The sequence below is a fragment of the Pinus tabuliformis genome, chromosome 3_1, assembly GCF_031772625.1.
Source record: "Pinus tabuliformis cultivar Carrire ecotype Pingquan chromosome 3_1, CPIR1, whole genome shotgun sequence".
NCBI lineage: Eukaryota > Viridiplantae > Streptophyta > Pinopsida > Pinales > Pinaceae > Pinus > Pinus tabuliformis.
The window spans coordinates 204,947,420-204,969,208 of record NC_142301.1 but is presented as its reverse complement, the minus strand read 5'-3'; the positions used below and the strand labels follow the sequence as shown (position 1 = coordinate 204,969,208).

The window sequence follows — 21,789 nt, the reverse complement described above, 5'->3', positions numbered from 1 at the left end:
TATCAAATATAAGTATCTCTTCTAGAGCTCACATAAACAAGGTCTATCACTAGTTGCTGAGGGAAGGAGGAGGACGAAGTGTCGGAAGAAGGAGGACGAAGTGTTGGGAAACAGAGTGTCGGAAGAAGGAAGGACTTGACTTGTGCTTGGAGGATATTCTTGTTAAGGGTCTAGGGTTTGACATTGATCAATAAGAAGCTTCAATAAGAGAAATTTACGAAAGGGTTTTCCTCTCTAAGAGAGAGAGGTTTTGCCCTGGCAGAGAGCCAATATCTTGTGTTCTTGTTTCTTGTGTTTTGGTAGCAGTTTGATGAAGTAAACACACGTACAATAATAATAAGAGAAGAAGATCAAGCTAAAAAATTAAATTGAAAAAGTGCTTCACTAATTGTTATCAAGTATAGAAGAATCCTACTATATCTAATTGCCCTAGATTCTTCAACATATTTCAGCATCCAAATTGAGGAAGGACAAAGGATCTCATTTGCATGGCTGAAATTAGAGGTCCATGCACTAACTTTGTGGGAGAGCCACACAGAGACCTTGAGGTTGGAGGGAGAGCCTCCAGTGACTAAGTGGGAGGATTTCAATGTTGAATTTCCACGACCTTGGGTCTAGGTTAGAGTCTTAAAATTACTAACGCTACCAAACCAAGAATCTCAACCATAAATTACTTTGCACAGTGGAATAAAATAGCCATAAATCACACATGCACAGAATATAAACAACTTTTTACTTTTTCAACCCAACTTTGTTATATTAACAACATATAATACAACAGTCTAGGGCTCTTGTACCAGGGATAATGGCCCTTAGCACAAGATAAGCACAAGATACAAAACTGGGACTTGCTGTTAGTCCATCGACAACCAATCTGCCCTCAACACGATACACTGACCATTTGGCTGATGTAGTCGACTCTCTTAGCTCCCCTCGGTCGTACCCTGTACCTCCCTGGTCCTTTGGCTTCCGACCTGCAGCTCCTCCCTCTATCAATGCTCCAAGTCCACCTGGCCACTGAATCTCGGATATCAAATCTGCTCTCTAGTTGTGCCTTGATCCATCAAGGCCACTGTTGATTTGGGGTAGCATTGGATGTGCTCTAGCCATGAAAATTGGTGGAGAGGCTAGCACATGAGATCTCCAAGACCCAAAATGGTTTGGGTAGATTCTAACCGTTTGGGAGATATTAAAATAATTAATATTTTTAATGGAGCTCCTAAGTTTAAGCTTAGGAAAAATAAAATATTAATGGGTATTAATATAAAACTGGGTTAGAAGGTTCCAAAAGTCATGGATCAAGTCAAATTTAATCTTCGCTGTTGATTAGAGATTTAATCTCGGCCGTTTAAGGACCACCGAGAAAAGTATAAGAAGAGGCTTGAGGGTCAGTTGGAGAACACACTAGAGTGATCAGTGATTCAATTTGCTAGAGCGGGGTTGTTAAGCAAAGTCGAATCAGTGATCAGCAGCGAGGGGCAGTGAGTACTGGGTAGAGAGGCAGAGACAGTGCCAAGAGACCAGCGCAGAAGCAGAGAGCGAGAGGCAACAACTAGTTTAGGCCACGCAGAGCCCAACAGAGACAACACAAAGGCCAGAGGGACTGCGTCATCCACACAGAGCCTAGCAGAGACAACGCAGAGGCCAGAGGGACTGCGTCATCCATGCAGAGGTTGTAGGAGTGACACAGAGGGTCACAGAGGTTGAGCAATGCCTTAGAGGGCTGACGCGGAAAGGTTTGAGGCTGATGCAGGGCAACAGGAGGCTGACACAGAGGCTAGAAGGGCCAGCGCAGAGCTTCAGAGAACGCTGGAGAGGGTTTCGTGGGATAGGTTTTTTGAATACCTGTTTCCGAATATAGAGGTATTGTTGCGGTGTATTTTTTCTCTGTGGGGTGAGCTGATTAGGCACCCAGTTGTACTCAAGGAAATACTGCATAATAATAAACCCTCAGAATAGCTGCACTGGTTTTCCTGCATTGGGTTTTTTTCAGGGGACATTTGTCCAAAAATAACAGTGTCACTTGTGTATTTGTTTTCTTTCAACTGATGATCTGTAGATGTTGTGACTGTATTGTTTTTATTTCGGTATTTAAATGCTTTAAATAACTTGTTCAAAATTTACAAGTAGAAGAAATAAGCCAACATAATACAGATTAATTTTCTAATGGATTGACTTAGAAAATTCAACATGGTATCAGAACGTGGTTGCAGATCACAGAAAAGCTGAAGGCATCAGTTGAGCAGAGCATTTGTAGCAAATTCAGTTGTCCCGAGTGACAGAGCTGATCCTTACAAAAAGCAACAGAGGAAGGGTTGACACAGAGGGACTGCGTCATCAGTCCGGGCCTAAGAGAGGCCAGCATAGAGGCTGAGGAGGGCAGAAATAGGCTCATGCAAAGCCACGTAGAGGCTAGGAGGGCTGACGCAGTTGGCTGAGGGAGCTGTTTGGCCGTTGCCGAGATTGCGCAGAGCCAAGAGGCTTAATCCTTCAGTTGTTGGGGCGAAGGAAGTTGTGGGTAGTTTGCGGGAGTGAAGCTGGTGGGGTACTGTGGTCAAAACAGTACCTGACAGGGAAAAACCAAGGTAGAGGGAGTTGTTGCCGAGGCGAATTTCTAGCCAAGGAATCCAGATCAGTAATGTAGTTACATAGACGATCGGAGAGGGGAAACTTGACGGTTCGCAGAAGGATTTCCAGGAGGGAAATCGGGACTCAGAGGGAGTCCAGAAGAGAACTTCCAGACGGGAAGTAGAGAGTCTCGAAGGAGTTGAACCGAGAACTTCCAGACAGGAAGTAGAGAGACTCAGTAGGAGTTGAACCGAGAACTTCCAGGCAGGAAGTAGAGAGACTCAATGGAGTCGACGAAGAAGAGAAGAGAGATGGCTATGAATGGGTTGAGGGATCAGGATAGGCTGGACGCAGCGTCCAACTTTGTGGTCATGAAGGCCAAGATCCTGTCCATTCTAGACAGACATCCAATCAAGGGCTTCGCCTTGAGAGTAATGGCTATCACAATTGACCTAGTAGCTAATGAAAGGTACGAGTAGGCAATGGCCAAGGCAAAATGCATCATCCTTGATGTGGTCAAGGATCATGTGGTCCAACATATTGCTGAGAAGGAGACGACAAGGGAAATGTGGGATACCTTGAAGACATTGTACCAGCATACTTCCATGCAGAGGAAGATGCTACTTGAGAATCAACCACGGTCATACCAGATGCAGAAGGGAGAGCAGATAGATCCCTTCCTCGGTCGGTTGAAGGAGATCCAGGACCAACTGATTTCCATAGGGGTCACGCCGGATTAGGAGTTGATGGTAAGAACCGCACTAAACACAGTCTCCGAGGAGTGGGAGACATTGTCCAGAGCATACTGGGCAGGGCGAATTTTCCAAATTGGGAAGAATTGTGGGCGACTCTTTGGCAAGAAGAGATTAGACGGCTGACCAAGACGGGAAGTAGTAGCAAACGAGTCCGGATCAAGAAGAAAGAGGAAGAGGATGCAGCTCTGGCATTCGCGGGAAAATAGGAGAAGAGGAAGAAGAAGGACCTCTCTAAGGTCAAGTGCTTCCACTGTGGGGAACTGGGTCATTATGCGAACCAGTGTCTGAGGAGGCAATGGCCAAGGCAAAATGCATCATCCTTGATGGGGTCAAGGATCATGTGGTCCAACATATTGCCGAGAATGAGACGACAAAGGAAATGTGGGATACCTTGAAGACGTTGTACCAACATACTTCCGTGTAGAGGAAGATGCTACTTGAGAATCAGCTACGATCATACTAGATGCAGAAGGGAGAGCAGATAGATCTCTTCCTCGGTCGGTTGAAGGAGATCCGGGACCAACTGACTTCCATAAGGGTCACACTGGATCAGGTGTTGATGGTAAGAACTGGACCAAACGCAGTCTTCGAGGAGTGGGAGACATTTGTCCAGAGCATACTAGGCAGGGCGAATTTTCCAGATTGGGAAGAATTGTGGGCGGCTCTTCGGCAAGAAGAGATCAGACGGCTGACTAAGACGGGAAGTAGCAACAAAGGAGTCCAGATCAAGAAGGAAGAGGAAGAGGATGCAACTCTGGCATCCGCGGGAAAGCAGGAGAAGAGGAAGAAGAAGGACCTCTCCAAGGTCAAGCGCTTCCACTGTGGGGAACTGGGTCATTATGCAAACCAGTGTCCGAGGAGGCAATGGCCAAGGCAAAATGCATCATCCTTGATGGGGTCAAGGATCATGTGGTCCAACATATTGCCAAGAAGGAGATGACAAAGGAAATGTGGGATACCTTGAAGACGTTGTACCAGCATACTTCCGTGCAGAGGAAGATGCTACTTGAGAATCAGCTACGGTCATACCAGATGCAGAAGGGAGAGCAGATAGATCTCTTCCTCGGTCGGTTGAAGGAGATCCGGGACCAACTGACTTCCATAGGGGCCATGCCGGATCAGGAGTTGATGGTAAGAACCGCACTAAACGTAGTCTCTGAGGAGTGGGAGACATTTGTCTAGAGCATACTGGGTAGGGCGAATTTTCCAGATTGGGAAGAATTGTGGGCGACTCTTCGGCAAGAAGAGATTAGACGATTGACAAAGACGGGAAGTAGCAATAAAGGAGTCCAGATCAAGAAGGAAGAGGAAGAGGATGCAGCTCTGGCATCTGCGGGAAAGCAGGAGAAGAGGAAGAAGAAGGACCTCTCCAAGGTCAAGTGCTTCCACTGTGGGGAACTGGGTCATTATGTGAACCAGTGTCCGAGGAAGAAGAACAAGGGAGAGGCGTCTGACTCTAAGGCAGCGCCAGTGAAGGCGGAGAAAGAAGTCGAGGAGGATGATGATTGTGCCACGAGTGCTCACATGCCACTTGAGAAGAAATGGGGAGACATCGAGTTGTAGTCAGGAGGACTACAGGCAATGAGGGGTAGGATCCTTGAGGCACCCAACCTCTTGGATTATACCTTGATATGGGTGCCCCGAAGAGGAGTAGCAAGATTGGCGGATGTCGATAGAGACGAATGCGGATGAAGCGATAGAGAGTGCTACAGTGCATGAGTTTCTGGGCAATGTGAGGCTAGCAGGCTGCAACAGTGCGAGAGGCATGACAGTGTTGCACTAGTGCTGGATGGCACAGAGAGTTGTGCAACGGTGCAAGATGCAGGGAGTTGTTGCAGCAGCGCAGAGGTCAGTAGAGGGAGCACTTGTTAGTAGTAGAGGGAGGTTCAGCATCGCGAGTGTTTCTAGCCCGATAGGGATGTCAGAAGTTGGGTGGATTAGTTACTTACTTCTCAGTAACTGAGTTACAGTGCAGTAGCAATATGCATTAGCACGATGCAACATGATGACAGGGGGATGCAGTGCAGATGCAGTGTTGGGAGGATAGACGAGCAGCAGCACAGATGCAGAGGGTGTTGCCTTACAGATGCAGTGATGGTAGTGGTAGGGCCATGGGCAACAGTACAGGATGCAGCCGTGTAGAGGATGTTGGGTGTGGAGGCCTAGCATCAGCACAGGTACTGGTGCCGGATAATCAGTGTGATGGTCAGTGAGGAGTATTACTAGAGCACAGTTCTCGCTAAGATGGAGTGTTGATTTGGGGTAGCATCGGATGCACTCTAGCCATGAAAATTGGTGGCAAGGCTAAAGCACATGAGATCTCCAAGACCCAGAAATGGTTTGGGCAGATTCTAACCGGTTTGGGACATATTAAAATAATTAATATTTCTAAGGGAGTTCCTAAGTCTAAAGTTAGGAAAAATAAAATATTAATGGGTCTTAATATAAAACTGGGTTAGATGGTTTCTTCAGTCATGGATCAAGCCAAATCTAATTTTAGCCGTTGATTAGAGATTTAATCTTTGGCCATTGAAGGACCAATGAGACAAGTATAAGAAGAGGCTTGAGGGTCAGTTGGAGGACACACTAGAGTGATCAGTCATTCGATTTGCTAGAGCGGGGTTGTTAAGCAAAGTCAAATCAGTGATCAACAACGAGAGGCAATGATTACTGGGCAGAGAGGCAGAGACATTGCCAAGAGACCAACACAGAAGCAGAGAGTGAGAGGCAACAACCAGTTTAGGCCACGCAGAGCCCAGCAGAGACAACGCAGAGGCCAGAGGGACTGCATCATCCACGCAGAGGCTGCAGGAGTGACGCAGAGGGTCCCAGAGGCTGCGCAGTGCCTCAGAGGGCTGACACAGAGAGGTTTGAGGCTGACGCAGGGTAGTAGGAGGCTGACGCAGAGGCCAGAAGGGCTAGTGCAGAGCTTTAGAGACGCTGGAGAGGGTTTCGTGGGACAAGTTTTCTGAATACCTGTTTTCGAATAGAGAGGTATTGTTGCCGTGTATTTTTTCTCTGTCGGGTGAGCCAGTTAGGCACCCAGTTGTACTCAAGGAAATACTGCATAATAATAGACCCTTAGAATAGCTGCACCGGTTTTCCCGCTTTGGGTTTTTTTTTCCAAGGACATTTGTCCAAAAATAACGGTGTCACTTGTGTGTTTGTTTTCTTTTAACTGATGAACTGTAGATGTTGTGATTGTATTGTGTTTATTTTGATATTTAAATGTTTTAAATAACTTGTTCAGAATTTACAAGTAGAAGAAATAAACCAGCAGAATACAAATTAATTTTCTGACGGATAGACTTAGAAAATTCAACAGCCACAACACATCGAGACTCTTGTCGAGTTGTTCACAGCTCCACTTGTGAACAACTCTCAACCGCCCATTGCTGCTTCTCAGCTACATAGGGACTTCAACCCACCATGGTCTTCTTGCCCTGCTCCAATGTAGACCAACATAAGGTATGGAGGGCTGCCACCTATCACTGCAAGATGTCCATCTCTCACAATGAACATGGGCTAGGACTGCCCATCATTTGCTGTAGAAGTCCTACACACACAAGTCTCGGGTTCCAATTTGCCAATCTAGTAGTCACTTTCGTCCATCAAAGTGTTGCACATAAGGCTGCAATACTTCACCCAATCACGCACCAACAACGTCCTTCTTGTCTGCTGCTCTAGGGCTACTTTGGGTAGCCAACACGCTGCCCTCCAACAGACTTATAACACCCAATCCATCATCCAAGGGTCCATCTGCAACTCACTTTGCTGCTGTCCTCTTGCCTTCCAATCCGATGTGTCTGCTGTCACATTGGCTGCTTGTTAGGCCTCCCAACAATGCACGTGGGCTCCTCCAACCAACTCTTAAGGCCTCCTCAAGCGATCAAACGCTCCATGCAATAGTCAACACTTGGACCCCAAAATTACACAGTGGGTTCTGCTTCTAGGAAGATCCTTTAGCTCCTCGGAAGATCATCCACATGGCACCAACAGGATGCTCATCAAATTGATCCAAACATGGTCAACCCTTGACCCAATACATCTCACAAAATGATCCTTAACAACCTTGTTTTGTCACTAAGCCCTGCGACCTTCACTGCCCAGCAAACCTGCCCTAATCCGCACTTAAGATCAACCCAACTAGTCTTGTCTAGCCCCCAAACAATCTGCTATCACCTACAACAATTCCACGCTGTCTAGGGCAAACTTTCCCATGCTGAGTCTTCTCCTTTTGCTGCGGCTTAGCTTCCTGCAATCCGAGCCCTAGAACAACCCTTAGATAGCCTTCAAACAACCCTTTCTCACCATGCTGTCACCTACAGCAAACAAAGAATATCACGCTGCCTTCTAGACCTCCTCACGTTGTCCCTTTGACTCTTCTTCTTCACGCAAATTTCAGAGCTATCCTTGAGATGTATTACCACTTCTTGGATGCTCTAAAACACATCACTTCACCTCATATTTATACACTCGAGGGCTCAACGAATTGATGAAGAAACCCTTCTAGTGGACTATGTTTACACTAAGCCTACATGACTTGGTAACCAATAATTAATTAGTCAACTTCAAAAATTCATTTTTCTCTAACGACAACTCAGATTCGGACGATTCTTGATGCGTTGGAATATTATCGCCAAGCACTATCATCCTCATCCATCACATGTCGTACCTCCATCACGGTTTTGGCCCAAATCACAATGGGTGCAAAACCCCCAAGTTTGGATCTGAAGCCACAAGCTCATTTGTGGCACTTTGACCTCCAACCCTTGAACACTAGGGCTTGGATTACCTCCCAAGCTATGCAAATCAACATTCAAAAGCCTTATTAAGTCACAATTTTATCCCATTGGGTAGGTAGAGGACTAGTGGATCTGGTGGCACTACTTCAGGCAAAAGCTGGGCCAAAGCGTGCAGGAGCACACCACGAAGTTCAAAAAGATGGCTATAATGTTGGGCATCTCTCCAAAGAACCCAAATGTACTCAAGTATTTGGGTGGTCTGCGCCGCCATTTGCGTGAGCAAGTGATGTTGTACAAGCACAATTCGGTGGACGAGGCTTGTGTATAGGCACAATACTTGAAGAACATAGGCATGAAGAGAGTGAAATCAAGCGGATCGAAGCAAAAGGAGCAACAGGATGCTTCTAAGGAGGGGAAGAAGAAGCAAAAAAGAGGAAAAGATAAAAAGACGACAACCACAACACACTAGTGCAAAGATCCCAACAACCACTGCAACCACTGCAACCACTGCAACATTGATGGCCATATAGAGGGGAAGTGATGGAAGTTGCATCTAGAGCTAAACCTGAAGAATAAGAAGAAATATAATAAGAAGAAGAATCTCATGGCCATTGATTTGAGCAACCAATTTGAAAGCAACACGGATGTGGATGAGAAGATCGTTTGTACGTTAGTGCAGAAGGAGGTGAATCTGAGGAAGAGAAAGAAATGACCAAACTCTTCCATATAAAGATAAAAGTCAAGAAGAGAAAGATTGATGCTTTGTTTGACTCAGGATCGCAGGCAAATTTCGTTGCAGCAGAGCTGGTCAAGAAGTTGGGGCTGGAAGTTCGTGATGATCCAAACCCATATCCATTGGGATGGGTAAATAAGGATGCAGAACTAAAGGTAACAAAAAATGCAAAATTAGATTTGCTATCAGTGTTATTTTATCGATGAAGTAGATCTAGATGTGGTTCCCCTTGATGTATGTGGAGTTGTGTTTGGGAGTCCATACATGTACATGTGAGATGCAATATTCATGAGGAGAGCCAACCAGTACCGACTCGTCAAGGATGGAAAATCGTTCATCATAAACGTGCACAAAGGAAAGCAAAAGAAATTCACTGGTAAGTGCCAACCAAGCCAAGAAATTGATCAATTCCAGCAAGAAGTATGTTTTATTGTTTTTAAGATAAAGTCAGTCTAAAGAAGAGTTAATAATAGGCGAGGCATCCCTGGAGGGGTGTACTAAGAAACAAAAACAACAATTGGAGGTGTTGTTACAGGCATACAGGGATGTGTTCCGAAAGCCTAAAGGGTTACCACCTAAGAGAGAAGCGGAGCACGAGATCCAACTATTACCAGACTCCCATTGCCAAATATTGATCTGTACAGGAAGTCTATCATAGAAGCAAGTGAGGTGAAGAAATAGTTGCAACAACTGCTGGAACAGGGTGTCATTCGACCGAGTTCATCACCATGTGGGTCACCCATCATCATTGTGCCAAGGAAGGCTGGGACTTGGCGGATGTGTATAAATTACAAGGCGTTGAACGTAATCACGCTCAAGAATAGATACCCCCTGCCCAGGATAAATGATCTACTGGATCAATTGTAACATGCAAAATACTTCACCAAGCTAGACTTGAAGTCTGGATATCACCAGGTTTGAGTCAAAGAAGAAGATACTTGGAAGACCGCCTTCAAAACCAGGCAAGGTTTGTATGAGTAGTTAGTCATGCCATTTGGCTTATGTAATGCACCAACTACGTTTATGAGATTAATGAATGATGTATTGTGCCCTTTTATAGATTCATTTGTTATTGTCTATTTGGATGATATACTGGTATATAGTGCTACCTGGGAGGAGCACATTTCACATTTGACGCAGGTGCTGGAAACATTTGAAGAAGCCTCAACTGTTAGCAAATCTCATGAAGTGTGAGTTTGCGCAATAGTCGTTGGTGTATCTGGGGTATGTGATAGGTGGAGGAGCGTTGAAGATAGATCTTGCCAAGATGGAGGCCATCATGAAATGGCCGGTGCCTACTAATGTTTCAGAGGTCAGAAGTTTCATTGGAGCAACACAGTACCTGAGGAAATTCATAGCCTCATTTTTAGCGATAGCAGCACCGCTCCATGCCTTAACAAGAAGGGACAAGAGTTTCCATTGGGAAAAAGGTCAACAAAATGTTTTCGAGGAGCTAAAGAAGAAGATTAGTCAAGCACCGGTTCTAGCATTACCAAACTTGTAGAGACCCTTTGAAGTGGAGATAAATGCGAGTGAGTATGCTATGGAGTTGTCTTGATCCAGGGAGGAAGACCTGTATGCTACCATTCTGAAGTATTTCATGGGGGAGTTCTTAACTACCCTACCTACGACAAGGAGCTCTATGCCATGGTGCAAGCTGTGAAAAAATGGAAGCACTATCTGATGGGAAAGGAGATAGTAATCCACAAAGATCACTAGCCATTACAATACTTGCATGCCCAGAGTAAGCTACAACAAACCAGGCATTACTAGTGGATGGGGTTTTTACAACAGTTTCATTTGGTGATAAAGTATAATAAGGGCAACACAAACAAGTTGGCTTTCAAGGCCACCCACATCAAAGATCAAAACTTTGGGGGCTCTTATGCACTTGGAGCCATTCATCCATGATGCATATTGAGAGACACATTTAGAGGATGGGGACTTCAAGGAGGTGTATCAGTAGTTGTAGAGAGAGTCATGTGCATGATGATGACAACACTATTGACTACCATCTCTTGGATGGGTTACTCTACAGGCCACACGTGTGAAGAAGAGAGAGAGGCTGCCCAACTGTACGAACCAATCAAGAGAAGAGAGAGATGAAATGATGTGATGAGTGATGTCCAAATGAGGAGAGAGGTCACTCCCATTTATACAATTCGTTGAGGGTGAGGAGACACATCCATTGGGCTTCTTGAACCTACATTTGATTGAGGCTGACCTTGACAATCTGTGCATGAGAGAGAATAAATTCAAAATTCCACTTCTGCTTGTCAGAATGAGATGATGTTTATATCAAAATTGGACCTCTCGAAAAGAGGAATCCAATGCAATAATCATCTCCATCATATGAGCTGTCATAAGGTGGAATTTGGCCCTAGTTTCCATTTTTAACAAGGACTGTTTTAAGGTCAAAACAAGTCCGAGAGCGCTGTCTCAAGGGCCAAGGCGGATGGCTGCTAGGCTGAGTTCATGAAGAGCAGAACGCTGCTGATCCAAGGTTGTTTGGGCACCATTTTTAGAGGCATTTTGCTACAGTAGGGCTATTGTGGTAGGCCGCAGGCCATAGCACACAGTTGGGCTTGCGTAAGGGCTGTCAAGGGTTGACACATGCCCTAAGGTAGCAGCATGGCAACGGAGGAGGTCTACTAAGGTGTGCCGCAACCCTTAAAGGGACTGTTTGCTAACTGTTGGGTGGATTTAGGGCTACAGCAAGTGCCCTAACCAAGACTGTCACAAACAATGAAGTGCAAACATATGTGCAACAGTGTTTTGGAGGAGCGTTGGGTCATGCATTGACCAGATTGGATCAATTTGACTTGCAGCCTGTGGGAGCCAATTTGGAGGCTTGTTTGAGTGACCATAAGCCTTCATCGGTGCAGATTCCACAGTGATTGGATTGGGTGCCATTGATCTTATTGGAGGGCAGTGTGTTGGCTACCCAAAGTAGCCCTAAAGCAGCATACAAGAAGGATGTTGTTTGGTGTGTGATTGGGTGAAGTTTGCAGCCTAATGAGTAGCTCTTTGATGGACGAAAGAGGCTACTAGAAGGCAAATTGGAGCTCGGGAATTAGGTCTACCCAGTGATCCAAAAATGGATTCTGGATAAACCTCTAAGTCTAAAAGACTTCATATAAGAGGTAAAAGGTGCCAAATGGCACAAATCCTTTGTAAATCAAAGGAAAATGAAAGTTGCAAGCTGCTCTCGGAAATAGTCTCATTGCGAAGATCTCCTCATTCTGAATCCAACGCAACTTGAATGGGCGAAAACGGACTTCAGATGGAGAAGTTATCACAAAAAGAAGTTCCCCTTTGTTTTTGGGAAAAGAGGCAAAAGACCCTTATAAGGGAAAATCACATCGCATGGGGCAAAGAGGAGGACTTAAGGTTGGGCGGAAGGCACCCCCGATCAACGACCTCCGATGATCGGATTGGCGGGTCAGATGGGAGGTAGGCGGTGTATACCCAAGGTAGAGGTCCTGGGACCTTGCGATATGCGATATCGCCGATCACCGAAATTGGCAAATCGCAATCAGCGATGCTACGGGGCAAAGGCGGGACCCCGCAACGCACAATATCGCGATCGCCGATATCAGTGGATCGCAATCAGCGTCAGCATCAGCCATGCCATATGGGAACCCTGGACCCATGCGATACGCGATTGCGATATCGCAATATCGCGTCGGAGTCATGCGAAGGAGCGGGCCAGATATATATGCGCCGATGCGATGCGGACGAGCCCGAAAGGGTTTGTAAGTGCCAATGTATAATATTTCACGTCCACATAAAGCCATTTTTGTGATATTTTCAATGTTTTTAATGTATTTTTAAAATACAAAGGGAAGCCACGGAATGGGCATTGTGACTTGCGATAAGCGATTTCAGGCAGACCCGATAGGAGTATAAAGTGGAATTAAGGACTTTTGATGTCCGAAAAACAGTGATTTGGCTGAAATTTCTCGTGTTTTTAAAGTGTTTCTTTGTGTAAACAAAGAACACTATTGTTGGGGATTTCAAAGGCCGATAGTCCCTTCTTTTACAGCACAGGTGGCCACCATCCCTGAAAGCATTAACAAATGATGGTTAAACGCTTAGAAGGGGATTTGAGCAGGCAGAGGCCAGGAGCCGAAGAGCCCGAGAAGAGGAAAACGAACAGACAACACCACTTGGCTTAAAAATCCATGAATATCAGAGACAAGGAAGTTGCTGGGGTTGTTGGAGTTGTTGCTGAAACTGAGCATGGGCAGAGCCAAAGTAGGAGGCTAAGGCGAGAGAGAGTAGCGCAAAAAGGCAGCAGCAAAAACAAGTAGTGCAGAAAGCAAAAGCTGAAGCGCACGCAGCCAAGGGAGTCACTTGGGGGTTCAAGTGAAAAGCCAGAGAGCTGTAAATTGCAGAGAGCCAAAGAAGCTAGAGCCGAAGAGCCAGAGCCAGAGCCAGTGCCGAGAGCCAGAGAGCCGAGGGCTACAAGAGCCAGGGAGAGATGGTGTTCTGAGCCCATTGTTTTTGTGTAAAACAGTGGAGTTGAGCCAAGAGCTTGTAAAAGGACCTGCCATAATCCCAGAGAGCCTAGTCAAGTTAACTAGAGCTCAAGGAGACGTAGCCCAAGAGTTTTGGGTGAACTCCAAATTAAATTGCTGTCTTATGTGCTTGTTTTACTGTTGCATTATTTACTGTTATATGTATTTATATATCAGTTTCAACACATTAATTTACAACACCTGAACAGTTTAAGACAAACATAAGCATACACCCATATTTTCAAGAATTTTTAATTCCGCATTGGTTAATCAATAAGACTTGGGAATATTTGAAGCTTTGGAAGTGGGAGAGGTTCTTGTAAGTTAAACAAGAAGCTGAAGTGCCCCATTTTCAGATCAGGTGGTATCAGAGCTTAAGATTGGTTAACCACACCTTTAAGAAGGTTATATCAGAATGCTTGATTGACAAAGCAAAGACTGCTTGTCTGAAAGGTGTTGGAACAACAAGAGGCTGATTGTATGCTTGTTTTACAGACTGACTATTTTCTAAGTTTGCAGAGGTAAAGGGAAAGCTACTGATAGCTCAGTCTAGGAAGGACAAGAAGGAAAGAGAGTTGAAGACACTCTTCTTATCCCAAAGGACCTCAAGGCAGTCCTTAAAGCACAAGAGGTTTGTTGCAAAAGGTTGCTGAAATAAGCTCTTTATTTATCTTGTTGAAGTTTTTTTGTTCATTGGCATAATGACAACTTCTACAAGTGGGTCCTCAAATTCTGCTTTGTTCACAAGATTTTTTGATGAAGACATGAAACAAGAATTGTCCACCATGATGGATATGGTGAGAGAAATGTATGAGGATGGAAGGAAGAGCAACAAACTTAGAGAGCAGTTGAATTCCATGAAGGAAGAGAAGCAGTTGCTTTTTGAGAAATTGCAGGAAATGGAGAGGCAACTTCATATTGCAAATATGAACCTGGAAAGGATGCATGAGTTGGAGACACAACTCTTTGTTGCCCAAGAAGCCTTAGTCAAGTATCAACTTGAAGAAGAGGTAAACCATTCCAGTTTGTCTTCAAATTCCTCTAAGGATGCTTATATTGGTTCTTTTGAAAAACATACTAGAGGCATAGGTTCCAAGCTAATGTCCAAGATGGGCTATGAAGGAAAAGGCTTGGGTAGACATGCACAAGGTATTGTTGAGCCAATAATGATTGAGGAAAGGCCTAAGTATTTGGGTCTTTGTTATGGACAAGCTTATGGAGAAAGTTCCAAAGTTGCCATGAAGACCATTGAAACAACTCCAAGAGGGAGTTGCATTGCAAGTGTTCAGAAGCACACACTTGAACCAGAGAGTTGTGGAAACTCTAATAGCCTTGAAGAGATTGATGGTGTTCCAAAGGGAACCACTTCTTCATTTGCTTCACCTCCTCATGAAGGCAATAAAGGTGAAACAGGCAGGTATAAATTTGGTTCTAAACACATTCCTTTTGATTTTGCAAAGCATGGTAAATTTCCACATAAGCATGGGAAAAGAATTGCATGTTCCTTTTGTGGGTTGAATAACCATAATGTTTCCAGATGTTGGAAGAGAATGGCCACATACATGAAACTTTTGAAGGAAAAGAAGCAAGAAGCGAAAGGTCCATTGGACAAGGCAAACCATGCTGTCAAGAGGATGCACATGCAGTGCACTTACTGTCATAAGCAAGGACATCTTGCTGCAAAATGTTGGACTCTGAATCCAACAATGCTTCCACAAAAGTTGAAGAAAGTGGAAAGAGAAGATGGCAAAAATGGAAAGGAAGATTCCATGAATGATGTGTCTCAGGATGATTCACATAATGATGCTGAAGTGCAGACAAAGGTAGTACCTTTGAAAGGGATTGGTAAGAAACGATTAGAGTTCTTATCCGATTAAGATTGCATGTCTATTGATGCATCTACATTATATTTCATTTTAGCTTCGAAAGTACAGTGTGCTTAAGTGAAAGTTGAAGTATGAAATGCATGCATGAGCAGGAGATGCATGAACACGGGATGTTAATGATTTCCTTTTTTTTTGAACATGTATGTGTAATTAACTTGCAGGGTTGATTGCTTTAACATACATGTGATGCCATGTTGACTTGGGAGAAATTAACTTGGTCTCCAAATGGAGATAATGATGAAATGTTTCATCTTTTGAAAAAGAGTCCTAACGGTCTTTTTCTACATGCTTGACTTGAAGGGTCATTTGTTTAAAGGCATGTTTTGTGGGCTTGTTATCTAGTCCATCATTTGTATGCAGATAGATGTAAGACATGGAGATGTTCACCAGAGGTGAAATCTGTTTTTTTTTATTGAAGCAGGAGTTTAGGCCATCCAGTTGTTGTTAACAATTGTTGACAGCTTTTCAAACAGGCACAAATGAAAGTTTTGTGGAGCAGATGTACTTCACATTTGCTTGAGCCACTTTGGATCAATATTCAAGGCAAACCAGCTCAAACTACCTTCTATAACCATTTCAGTAGGAGTTCTGTAGGAAGGCAAGGAGGAAGACAGTTCTTCCCAGGAAGACCAGCCTATCCGAGAAGGGAAGTGGTCAGAGACTTTGGTTCAGAGGCACTATGCAAGGCAAGTGTGTGGAGGCTGAAAGTAGAGGGTGTTGTTACTCTCAGGTACTGTTCATATCAGTATCTCAGTCTTTTGGAGACCAAAAGTTCTTTTAGTGGGAAGGCGTGATCCAAAAATGGATCCTGGATAAACATCTAAGTCTAAAAGACTTCATATAAGAGGTAAAAGGTGCCAAATGGCACAAATCCTTTGTAAATCAGAGGAAAATGAAAGTTGCAGGCTGCTCCCGAAAATAGTCTCATTGCAGAGATCTCCTCATTCTAAATCCAACGCAACTTGAATGGTCGAAAACGGACTTCAGATGGAGAAGCTATCACAAAAAGAAGTTCCCCTTTGTTCGTTGGGAAAAGAGGCAAAAGACCCTTATAAGGGAAAATCGCATCGCATGAGGCAAAGAGGAGGACTTAAGGTCGGGCGGAAGGCACCCCCGATCAATGACCTCCAATGATCGGATCGACGGGTCGGATCGGAGGCAGGCGGTGTATACCCAAGGCAAACGTCCCGGGACCTTGCGATATTGCGATATGCGATATCACCGATCGCCGAAATCGGTGAATCGCAATCGGTGATGCCACGGGGCAAAGGCGGGACCCCGCGACGTGCGATATTGCGATCACCGATATTGGCGGATCGCAATCGGCGTCGGCGTCAGCCATGCCATATGGGAACCCCAGACCCATGCGATACGCGATTGCGATATCGCAATATCGCGTCGGAGTCATGCGACAGAGCGGGCCACATATATATGTGCTGATGCGATGCGGCGAGGCTCGAAAGGGTTTGTAAGTGCTAATGTATAATATTTCACGTCCGCATAAAAAGCCATTTTTGCGATATTTTCAATGTTTTTAACGTATTTTTAAAATACAAAGGGAAGCCACGGAATGGGCATTGCGACTTGCGATAAGCGATTTCAGGCGGACCCGGTAAGAGTATAAAGCGGAATTAAGGACTTTTGAAGTCCGAAAAACAGTGATTTGGCTTAAATTTCCCGTGTTTTTACAGTGTTTCTCTGTGTAAATAGAGAACACTATTGTTGGGGATTTCAAAGGCCAATGGCCCCTTCCGTTACAACATAGGTGGACAGCATCCCTGAAAGCATTAACAAATGATTGTTAAATGCTCAGAAGGGAATTTGAACGGGTAGAGGCCAGGAGCCGAAGAGCCCGAGAAGAGGAAAACGAACAGACAACGCCAGTTGGCTTGAAAAGCCATGAATGTTAGAGACAGGGAAGTTGCTGGGGTTGTTGGAGTTGTTGCTGAAACTGAGCATAGGCAGAGCCAAAGCAGGAGGCTAAGGCGAGAGAGAGCAGCGCAAAAAGGCAGCAACAAAACCAAGCAGCGCAGAAAGCAAAAGCTGAAGCGCACGCAGCCAAGGGAGTCACTTGGGGGTTCAAGTGAAAAGCCAGAGAGCTGTAAATTGCAGAGAGCCAAAGAAGCCAGAGCCGAAGAGCCAGAGCAAGAGCCAAGAGCGAGAGCCAAGAGCGAGAGCGAGAATTGAGAGCCAGAAAGCCGAGAGCTTCAAGAGCCAGGGAGAGATGGTGTTCTGAGCCCACTGTTTCTGTGTCAAATAGTTGAGTTGAACCAAGAGCTTGTAAAAGGACCTGCCATAATCCCAGAGAGCCTAGTCAAGTTGACTAGAGCTCAAGGAGACATAGCCCAAGAGTTTTGGGTGAACTCCAAAATAAATTTCTATCTTATGTGCTTGTTTTACTGCTGCATTATTTACTGTTATATGTATTTATATATCAGTTTCAGCACATTAATTTACAGCACCTGAACAGTTTAAGACAAACATAAGCATACACCCATATTTTCAAGCATTTTTAATTCCGCATTGGTTAATCAATAAGACTTGGGAATATTTGAAGCTTTGGAAGTGGGAGAGGTTCTTGTAAGTTAGACAAGAAGCCTAAGTGCCCCATTTTCAGATCACCCAGAGAGCAGATTTATGAGCCTGTGTAGATGCAGCAAAAGTGACATGCATCAGTGTTAGGAGGCAGCCCTCCTGGAGTCTCAATGTGTTGTCCTTTGAAGGACTAAGGGGTAGCTAGTGAGCAGTACGGAAGCGAAGGACCGGCAGGACAAGATACGACATTGAAGCTGCAGCGAAGTTTGTCATTGTATCTTGTATACCATAGACTATTGTATTATTCAGATTTGGTTTAATATAATGAAGATTGGTGATTGTACACTATTGTTAAAAAGTGTGTATATTTGTGCATATGTGATTTACTGCTCTATATTTCCACTGTGCAATGTAGTTTATGGTTGAGATGCTTGGTTTGGTAGCGTCAGTGATTTTAAGACTCTAACCTAGATCCAAGTTCGTGGAAATTCAACAGGGTGTGGGACCTTTCTATGGCCAAACAAATTTAATTTACCTCCAAATTTTATCTCCAATCACTCCACAAACTAATTTGTCTCTAATCAATCCACCCTCTAGTTCTGCTGAACAAGAACCTTGTTCTATTTTTGTTGATAATGATTATTAAAGTATGTAATTGTACTTGTCTTTAACTCATATTTTATTTCATTTTCAGTACTTGTCTTTTGCTGATTTTGGAATCTTGAATGTGTAGCCTCTTCAATAAAGAATATTTTTGGATTTTGCATCACATATATATATATATATATAGATATATTCAGCACTTGTCCTTAGCTGATTTTGGAATCTTGTATGCAGAGCCTCATCTATAAAGGATATTTTTGGCTTTTGCGTCATAGATATATATATATATATATATATATATATGTATGATGTTTCACCTGACATTTCCATTTTGAGGTTACAGCATACCCATTCGAAAACTTCCAGATGTTTCCATGTTTCATGCAACTTAGCGTTTGGCATTTGTGCCTATTTTCTTTTATGAGGCAATACCCTGCTGTATAAAGGGACACATTACAGAATGTAAAGATCATCACATCTTCAAAGTCTAGATTCACCTAGGTTGTTAGCTATTGGTGTTTGAGAGGTAGCTGATGTTAATAATGTATGTCTTACTTTTGTCTCGTGTTTAATTTTAGGCAACTTCATCTTATACAATAGACAATTCATTGATTCCTGTAACCTCACTAGTTCAGTAATAACATATGGTTCTGAACTAAAGAGTTGAAAGCGAAGAAGAATATCAAAGTCAAAAAGGCAGTATTAGGTATTTAGTTTTTCATTGTAGTATATCCTTTTAACTGGTTAATATTTTCCACAGCATATATAACATTGTTTTGTCCTTTTTATTTGAAAACCTGATTCATTCTGGAATCTGGTTAATAAGTTGCATTTTGGTATTAACATATCTTTTAGTAGCAACAATAGATGTTGGAGTTACATCTAGATAGTTTGATTGATGTGGTTGAGTTTCTTCGCTCGCCAAATGATTCTTTTTGGCGTCATGATTTTGATTTATAGCTTACAATCTGTCATGGCATTACTGTGTTTTTAGGCATTTCAATGTGTTGCTTACCAAGAAAGAGTTGGAAAAATTGCCACCAGGTCCAAAGGTAAGTGTACATTGTTTCCTATGTTTGAAGTATACATTTAATGTTCCAAGTAAAGAGGATCTAAAATAATTTTTGATATCTTTGTTAACAGGTGGTCCTTGCATCTATGGCCAGTTTGGAGGAGGGGTTTTCTCGTGATATTTTTGTAGACTGGGCAACAGATGCCAAGAATCTCATCATATTTACTGAAAGAGGTCAGGTAAGATAGTCTCCACAGTGTCTATGACATCTGTGCTTGGGTTGTTGTTATCAAAGGCAGAATTTTATCTCATTGATTATTAACAATGGTAGATATTCAAGACAAGAGCTATAGAAATGAAATATGCTTTCAGTGTGTAGCAAGGCAATGCTGTTACTGATCTTGTTATAAGGCAGTACAATCTAGACCAATGTTTTTGGTTTACTGTTGATTGATAAATGCTGTGTCGTAAAACATATTGATATGTATTTATAACATTGTCATGCATTCTTAATGTTCATCTAAAGGCTGTACATTCGTTAATATGATAATTATTATATAGTTCTTATAAATATATCCCATACATGTATTTTATATAACCTCACCTGTTGGAATGCTTTTCCCTCTAGGCTTTAATAACTTTTTGAATTTTGGCATTTACTCTGCGACAGGGCAGAATGTGTGTTGAATTTTTTTATGTGTAGGTTGTGTTTGTCATGAGAAAGACTAGCAATTGTCTTTCTAGGAAAGTTGTTCTACTTGAATGTTATGCTCCTTTCTTGATAAAGTGATATAAAGTTCGCAGGCTCTTGTTGTGTTGGGAAGTTTTTTTGTTGATATTTTTAGGATTTTCCTTGCTGCTAAAATTCCAAAATGAACTTTTTTAAGTTCATTTGAAATGTTTCTATAGGTTTTAATTGTTGAGTCACTAGTGTTTTGTCAACACTTCCATTAACATCAATAAATTCTGGGTGGAAAAGTGGAGTCTTTTATACTTCATGGAACTTTATGGCATTTTCTAGTGCACGATATGAAGCTTACATGATTGTTGAGTCGCTAGTGTTTTGTCAACACTTCCATTGACACAAATAAATTCTGGGTGGCAAAGTGGAGTCTTTTATACTTAATGGAACCTTATGGCGTTTTACAATGCACGATATGAACTTACATGTCCAATCATATAGATGTAGGTTGGGGGAATGCCTTTTCATGCGGGAACAAGTCAAACTCCTTTACAATATCAGTTTTACCATCCAATGACCTTTGCTACAAAGTTGTATTTGAGTGCTACCTTTTCTGCCAAATTTACCTAGGATTTGCACCTGGCATCTAGAAATTAGCTGTGTTAACATTGGAGCATGTTCTCAAGATGGTTGAAGCCAGGTCTTTGTGAAGCCACTCTTGTGCATCACCCTCCAAATGCAATGTAGCAAATCTGATGATATCTGTCTCCCGCATAGGATTCAGATTAAGGTAAGTGTCAAGTTTATGAACCCATGACCTCACAGAACCCTTGGCTGACCCATCGAACCTATGCTAGGTCACCTTCCCCACCTTCTTTTGATTATCCCAATTTTGATTCTGCTGTCCTCCTCTGGTGGAAGTCCCTACGCCGGGCTGATACTTCTCCTTCAAATGACAATAGTCTGCAAAAGTAAGTATCCTCATGACTCTAGGATCCAATGCTTCATACTCATCAACACCATCTGTGAATTATCTGATCAACTCGGTGAATGCATCAACTTCTCTATCTTGCTCTGGTTCCTCTGTGAAGCGAGGCATAGTAGGCCTAGGAGTCTGACCATATGTGTGGTTTGTGTGTGGAGGTATATGGCTCCCTTCTCCTATTCCTGAACCTCCTTCTCCTTCATTGTTTCCTCCTCCACCGCCTTGAGGTCCTCCCTACATACTCTGCATTTGCAGTGCCATCATCTGTCTCATCATCTCTATCATTTGCTGGTTCGATCTTGTCAACTCCTCCAGTAGTTGGTCACACCCACCCTGCCTAGGCTGCTCATCACCATTGTCCCCCATGCAGTCACTTTCTATTTTTTAACTCACCCATTAAATAAAGTACCCACATTGTACTTTAGGTCTAAAGTCACTTTTCACTTTATAATTTAACATTGACTTTACCACTTATAAAGTCACTTTCACTTTATAAAGTCACACTTAGGAAAATAATTATTTTGGAAACTTTTCCCTAGGTAGAGACTAACCCATGGGAAACCACTTGTCCAAGGTACATTAAAAATCAACAAAATCTCTTCCCTTAGAAATGATAGCAACTTCTCTTGGCAGATTTAAGGTCAGGGGATGCATAAACCGATTCCCTTGATGTATTCATGCAAAACACTAGGCAATGAAGTCAGTTACGGCAAGTTCTAAGATAGAGGGTGTTGGATGAAAAGGATGAAAGACTATATCTCTTCC

At 43.3% G+C, this 21,789-nt stretch overlaps 1 protein-coding gene across 1 annotated transcript in view; it reads left to right on the top strand.

Moving 5' to 3' along the window:
• Positions 1-21,789, top strand: part of CPSF100 (cleavage and polyadenylation specificity factor 100) — a 435,702-nt gene that overhangs the window by 85,795 nt on the left and 328,118 nt on the right. The window contains exons 8-9 of the mRNA XM_089411014.1: positions 19,340-19,397; positions 19,489-19,596. Of these exons, the coding sequence (XP_089267140.1) occupies positions 19,340-19,397; positions 19,489-19,596 (166 nt within the window). The remainder of the gene's footprint in view (positions 1-19,339; positions 19,398-19,488; positions 19,597-21,789) is intronic.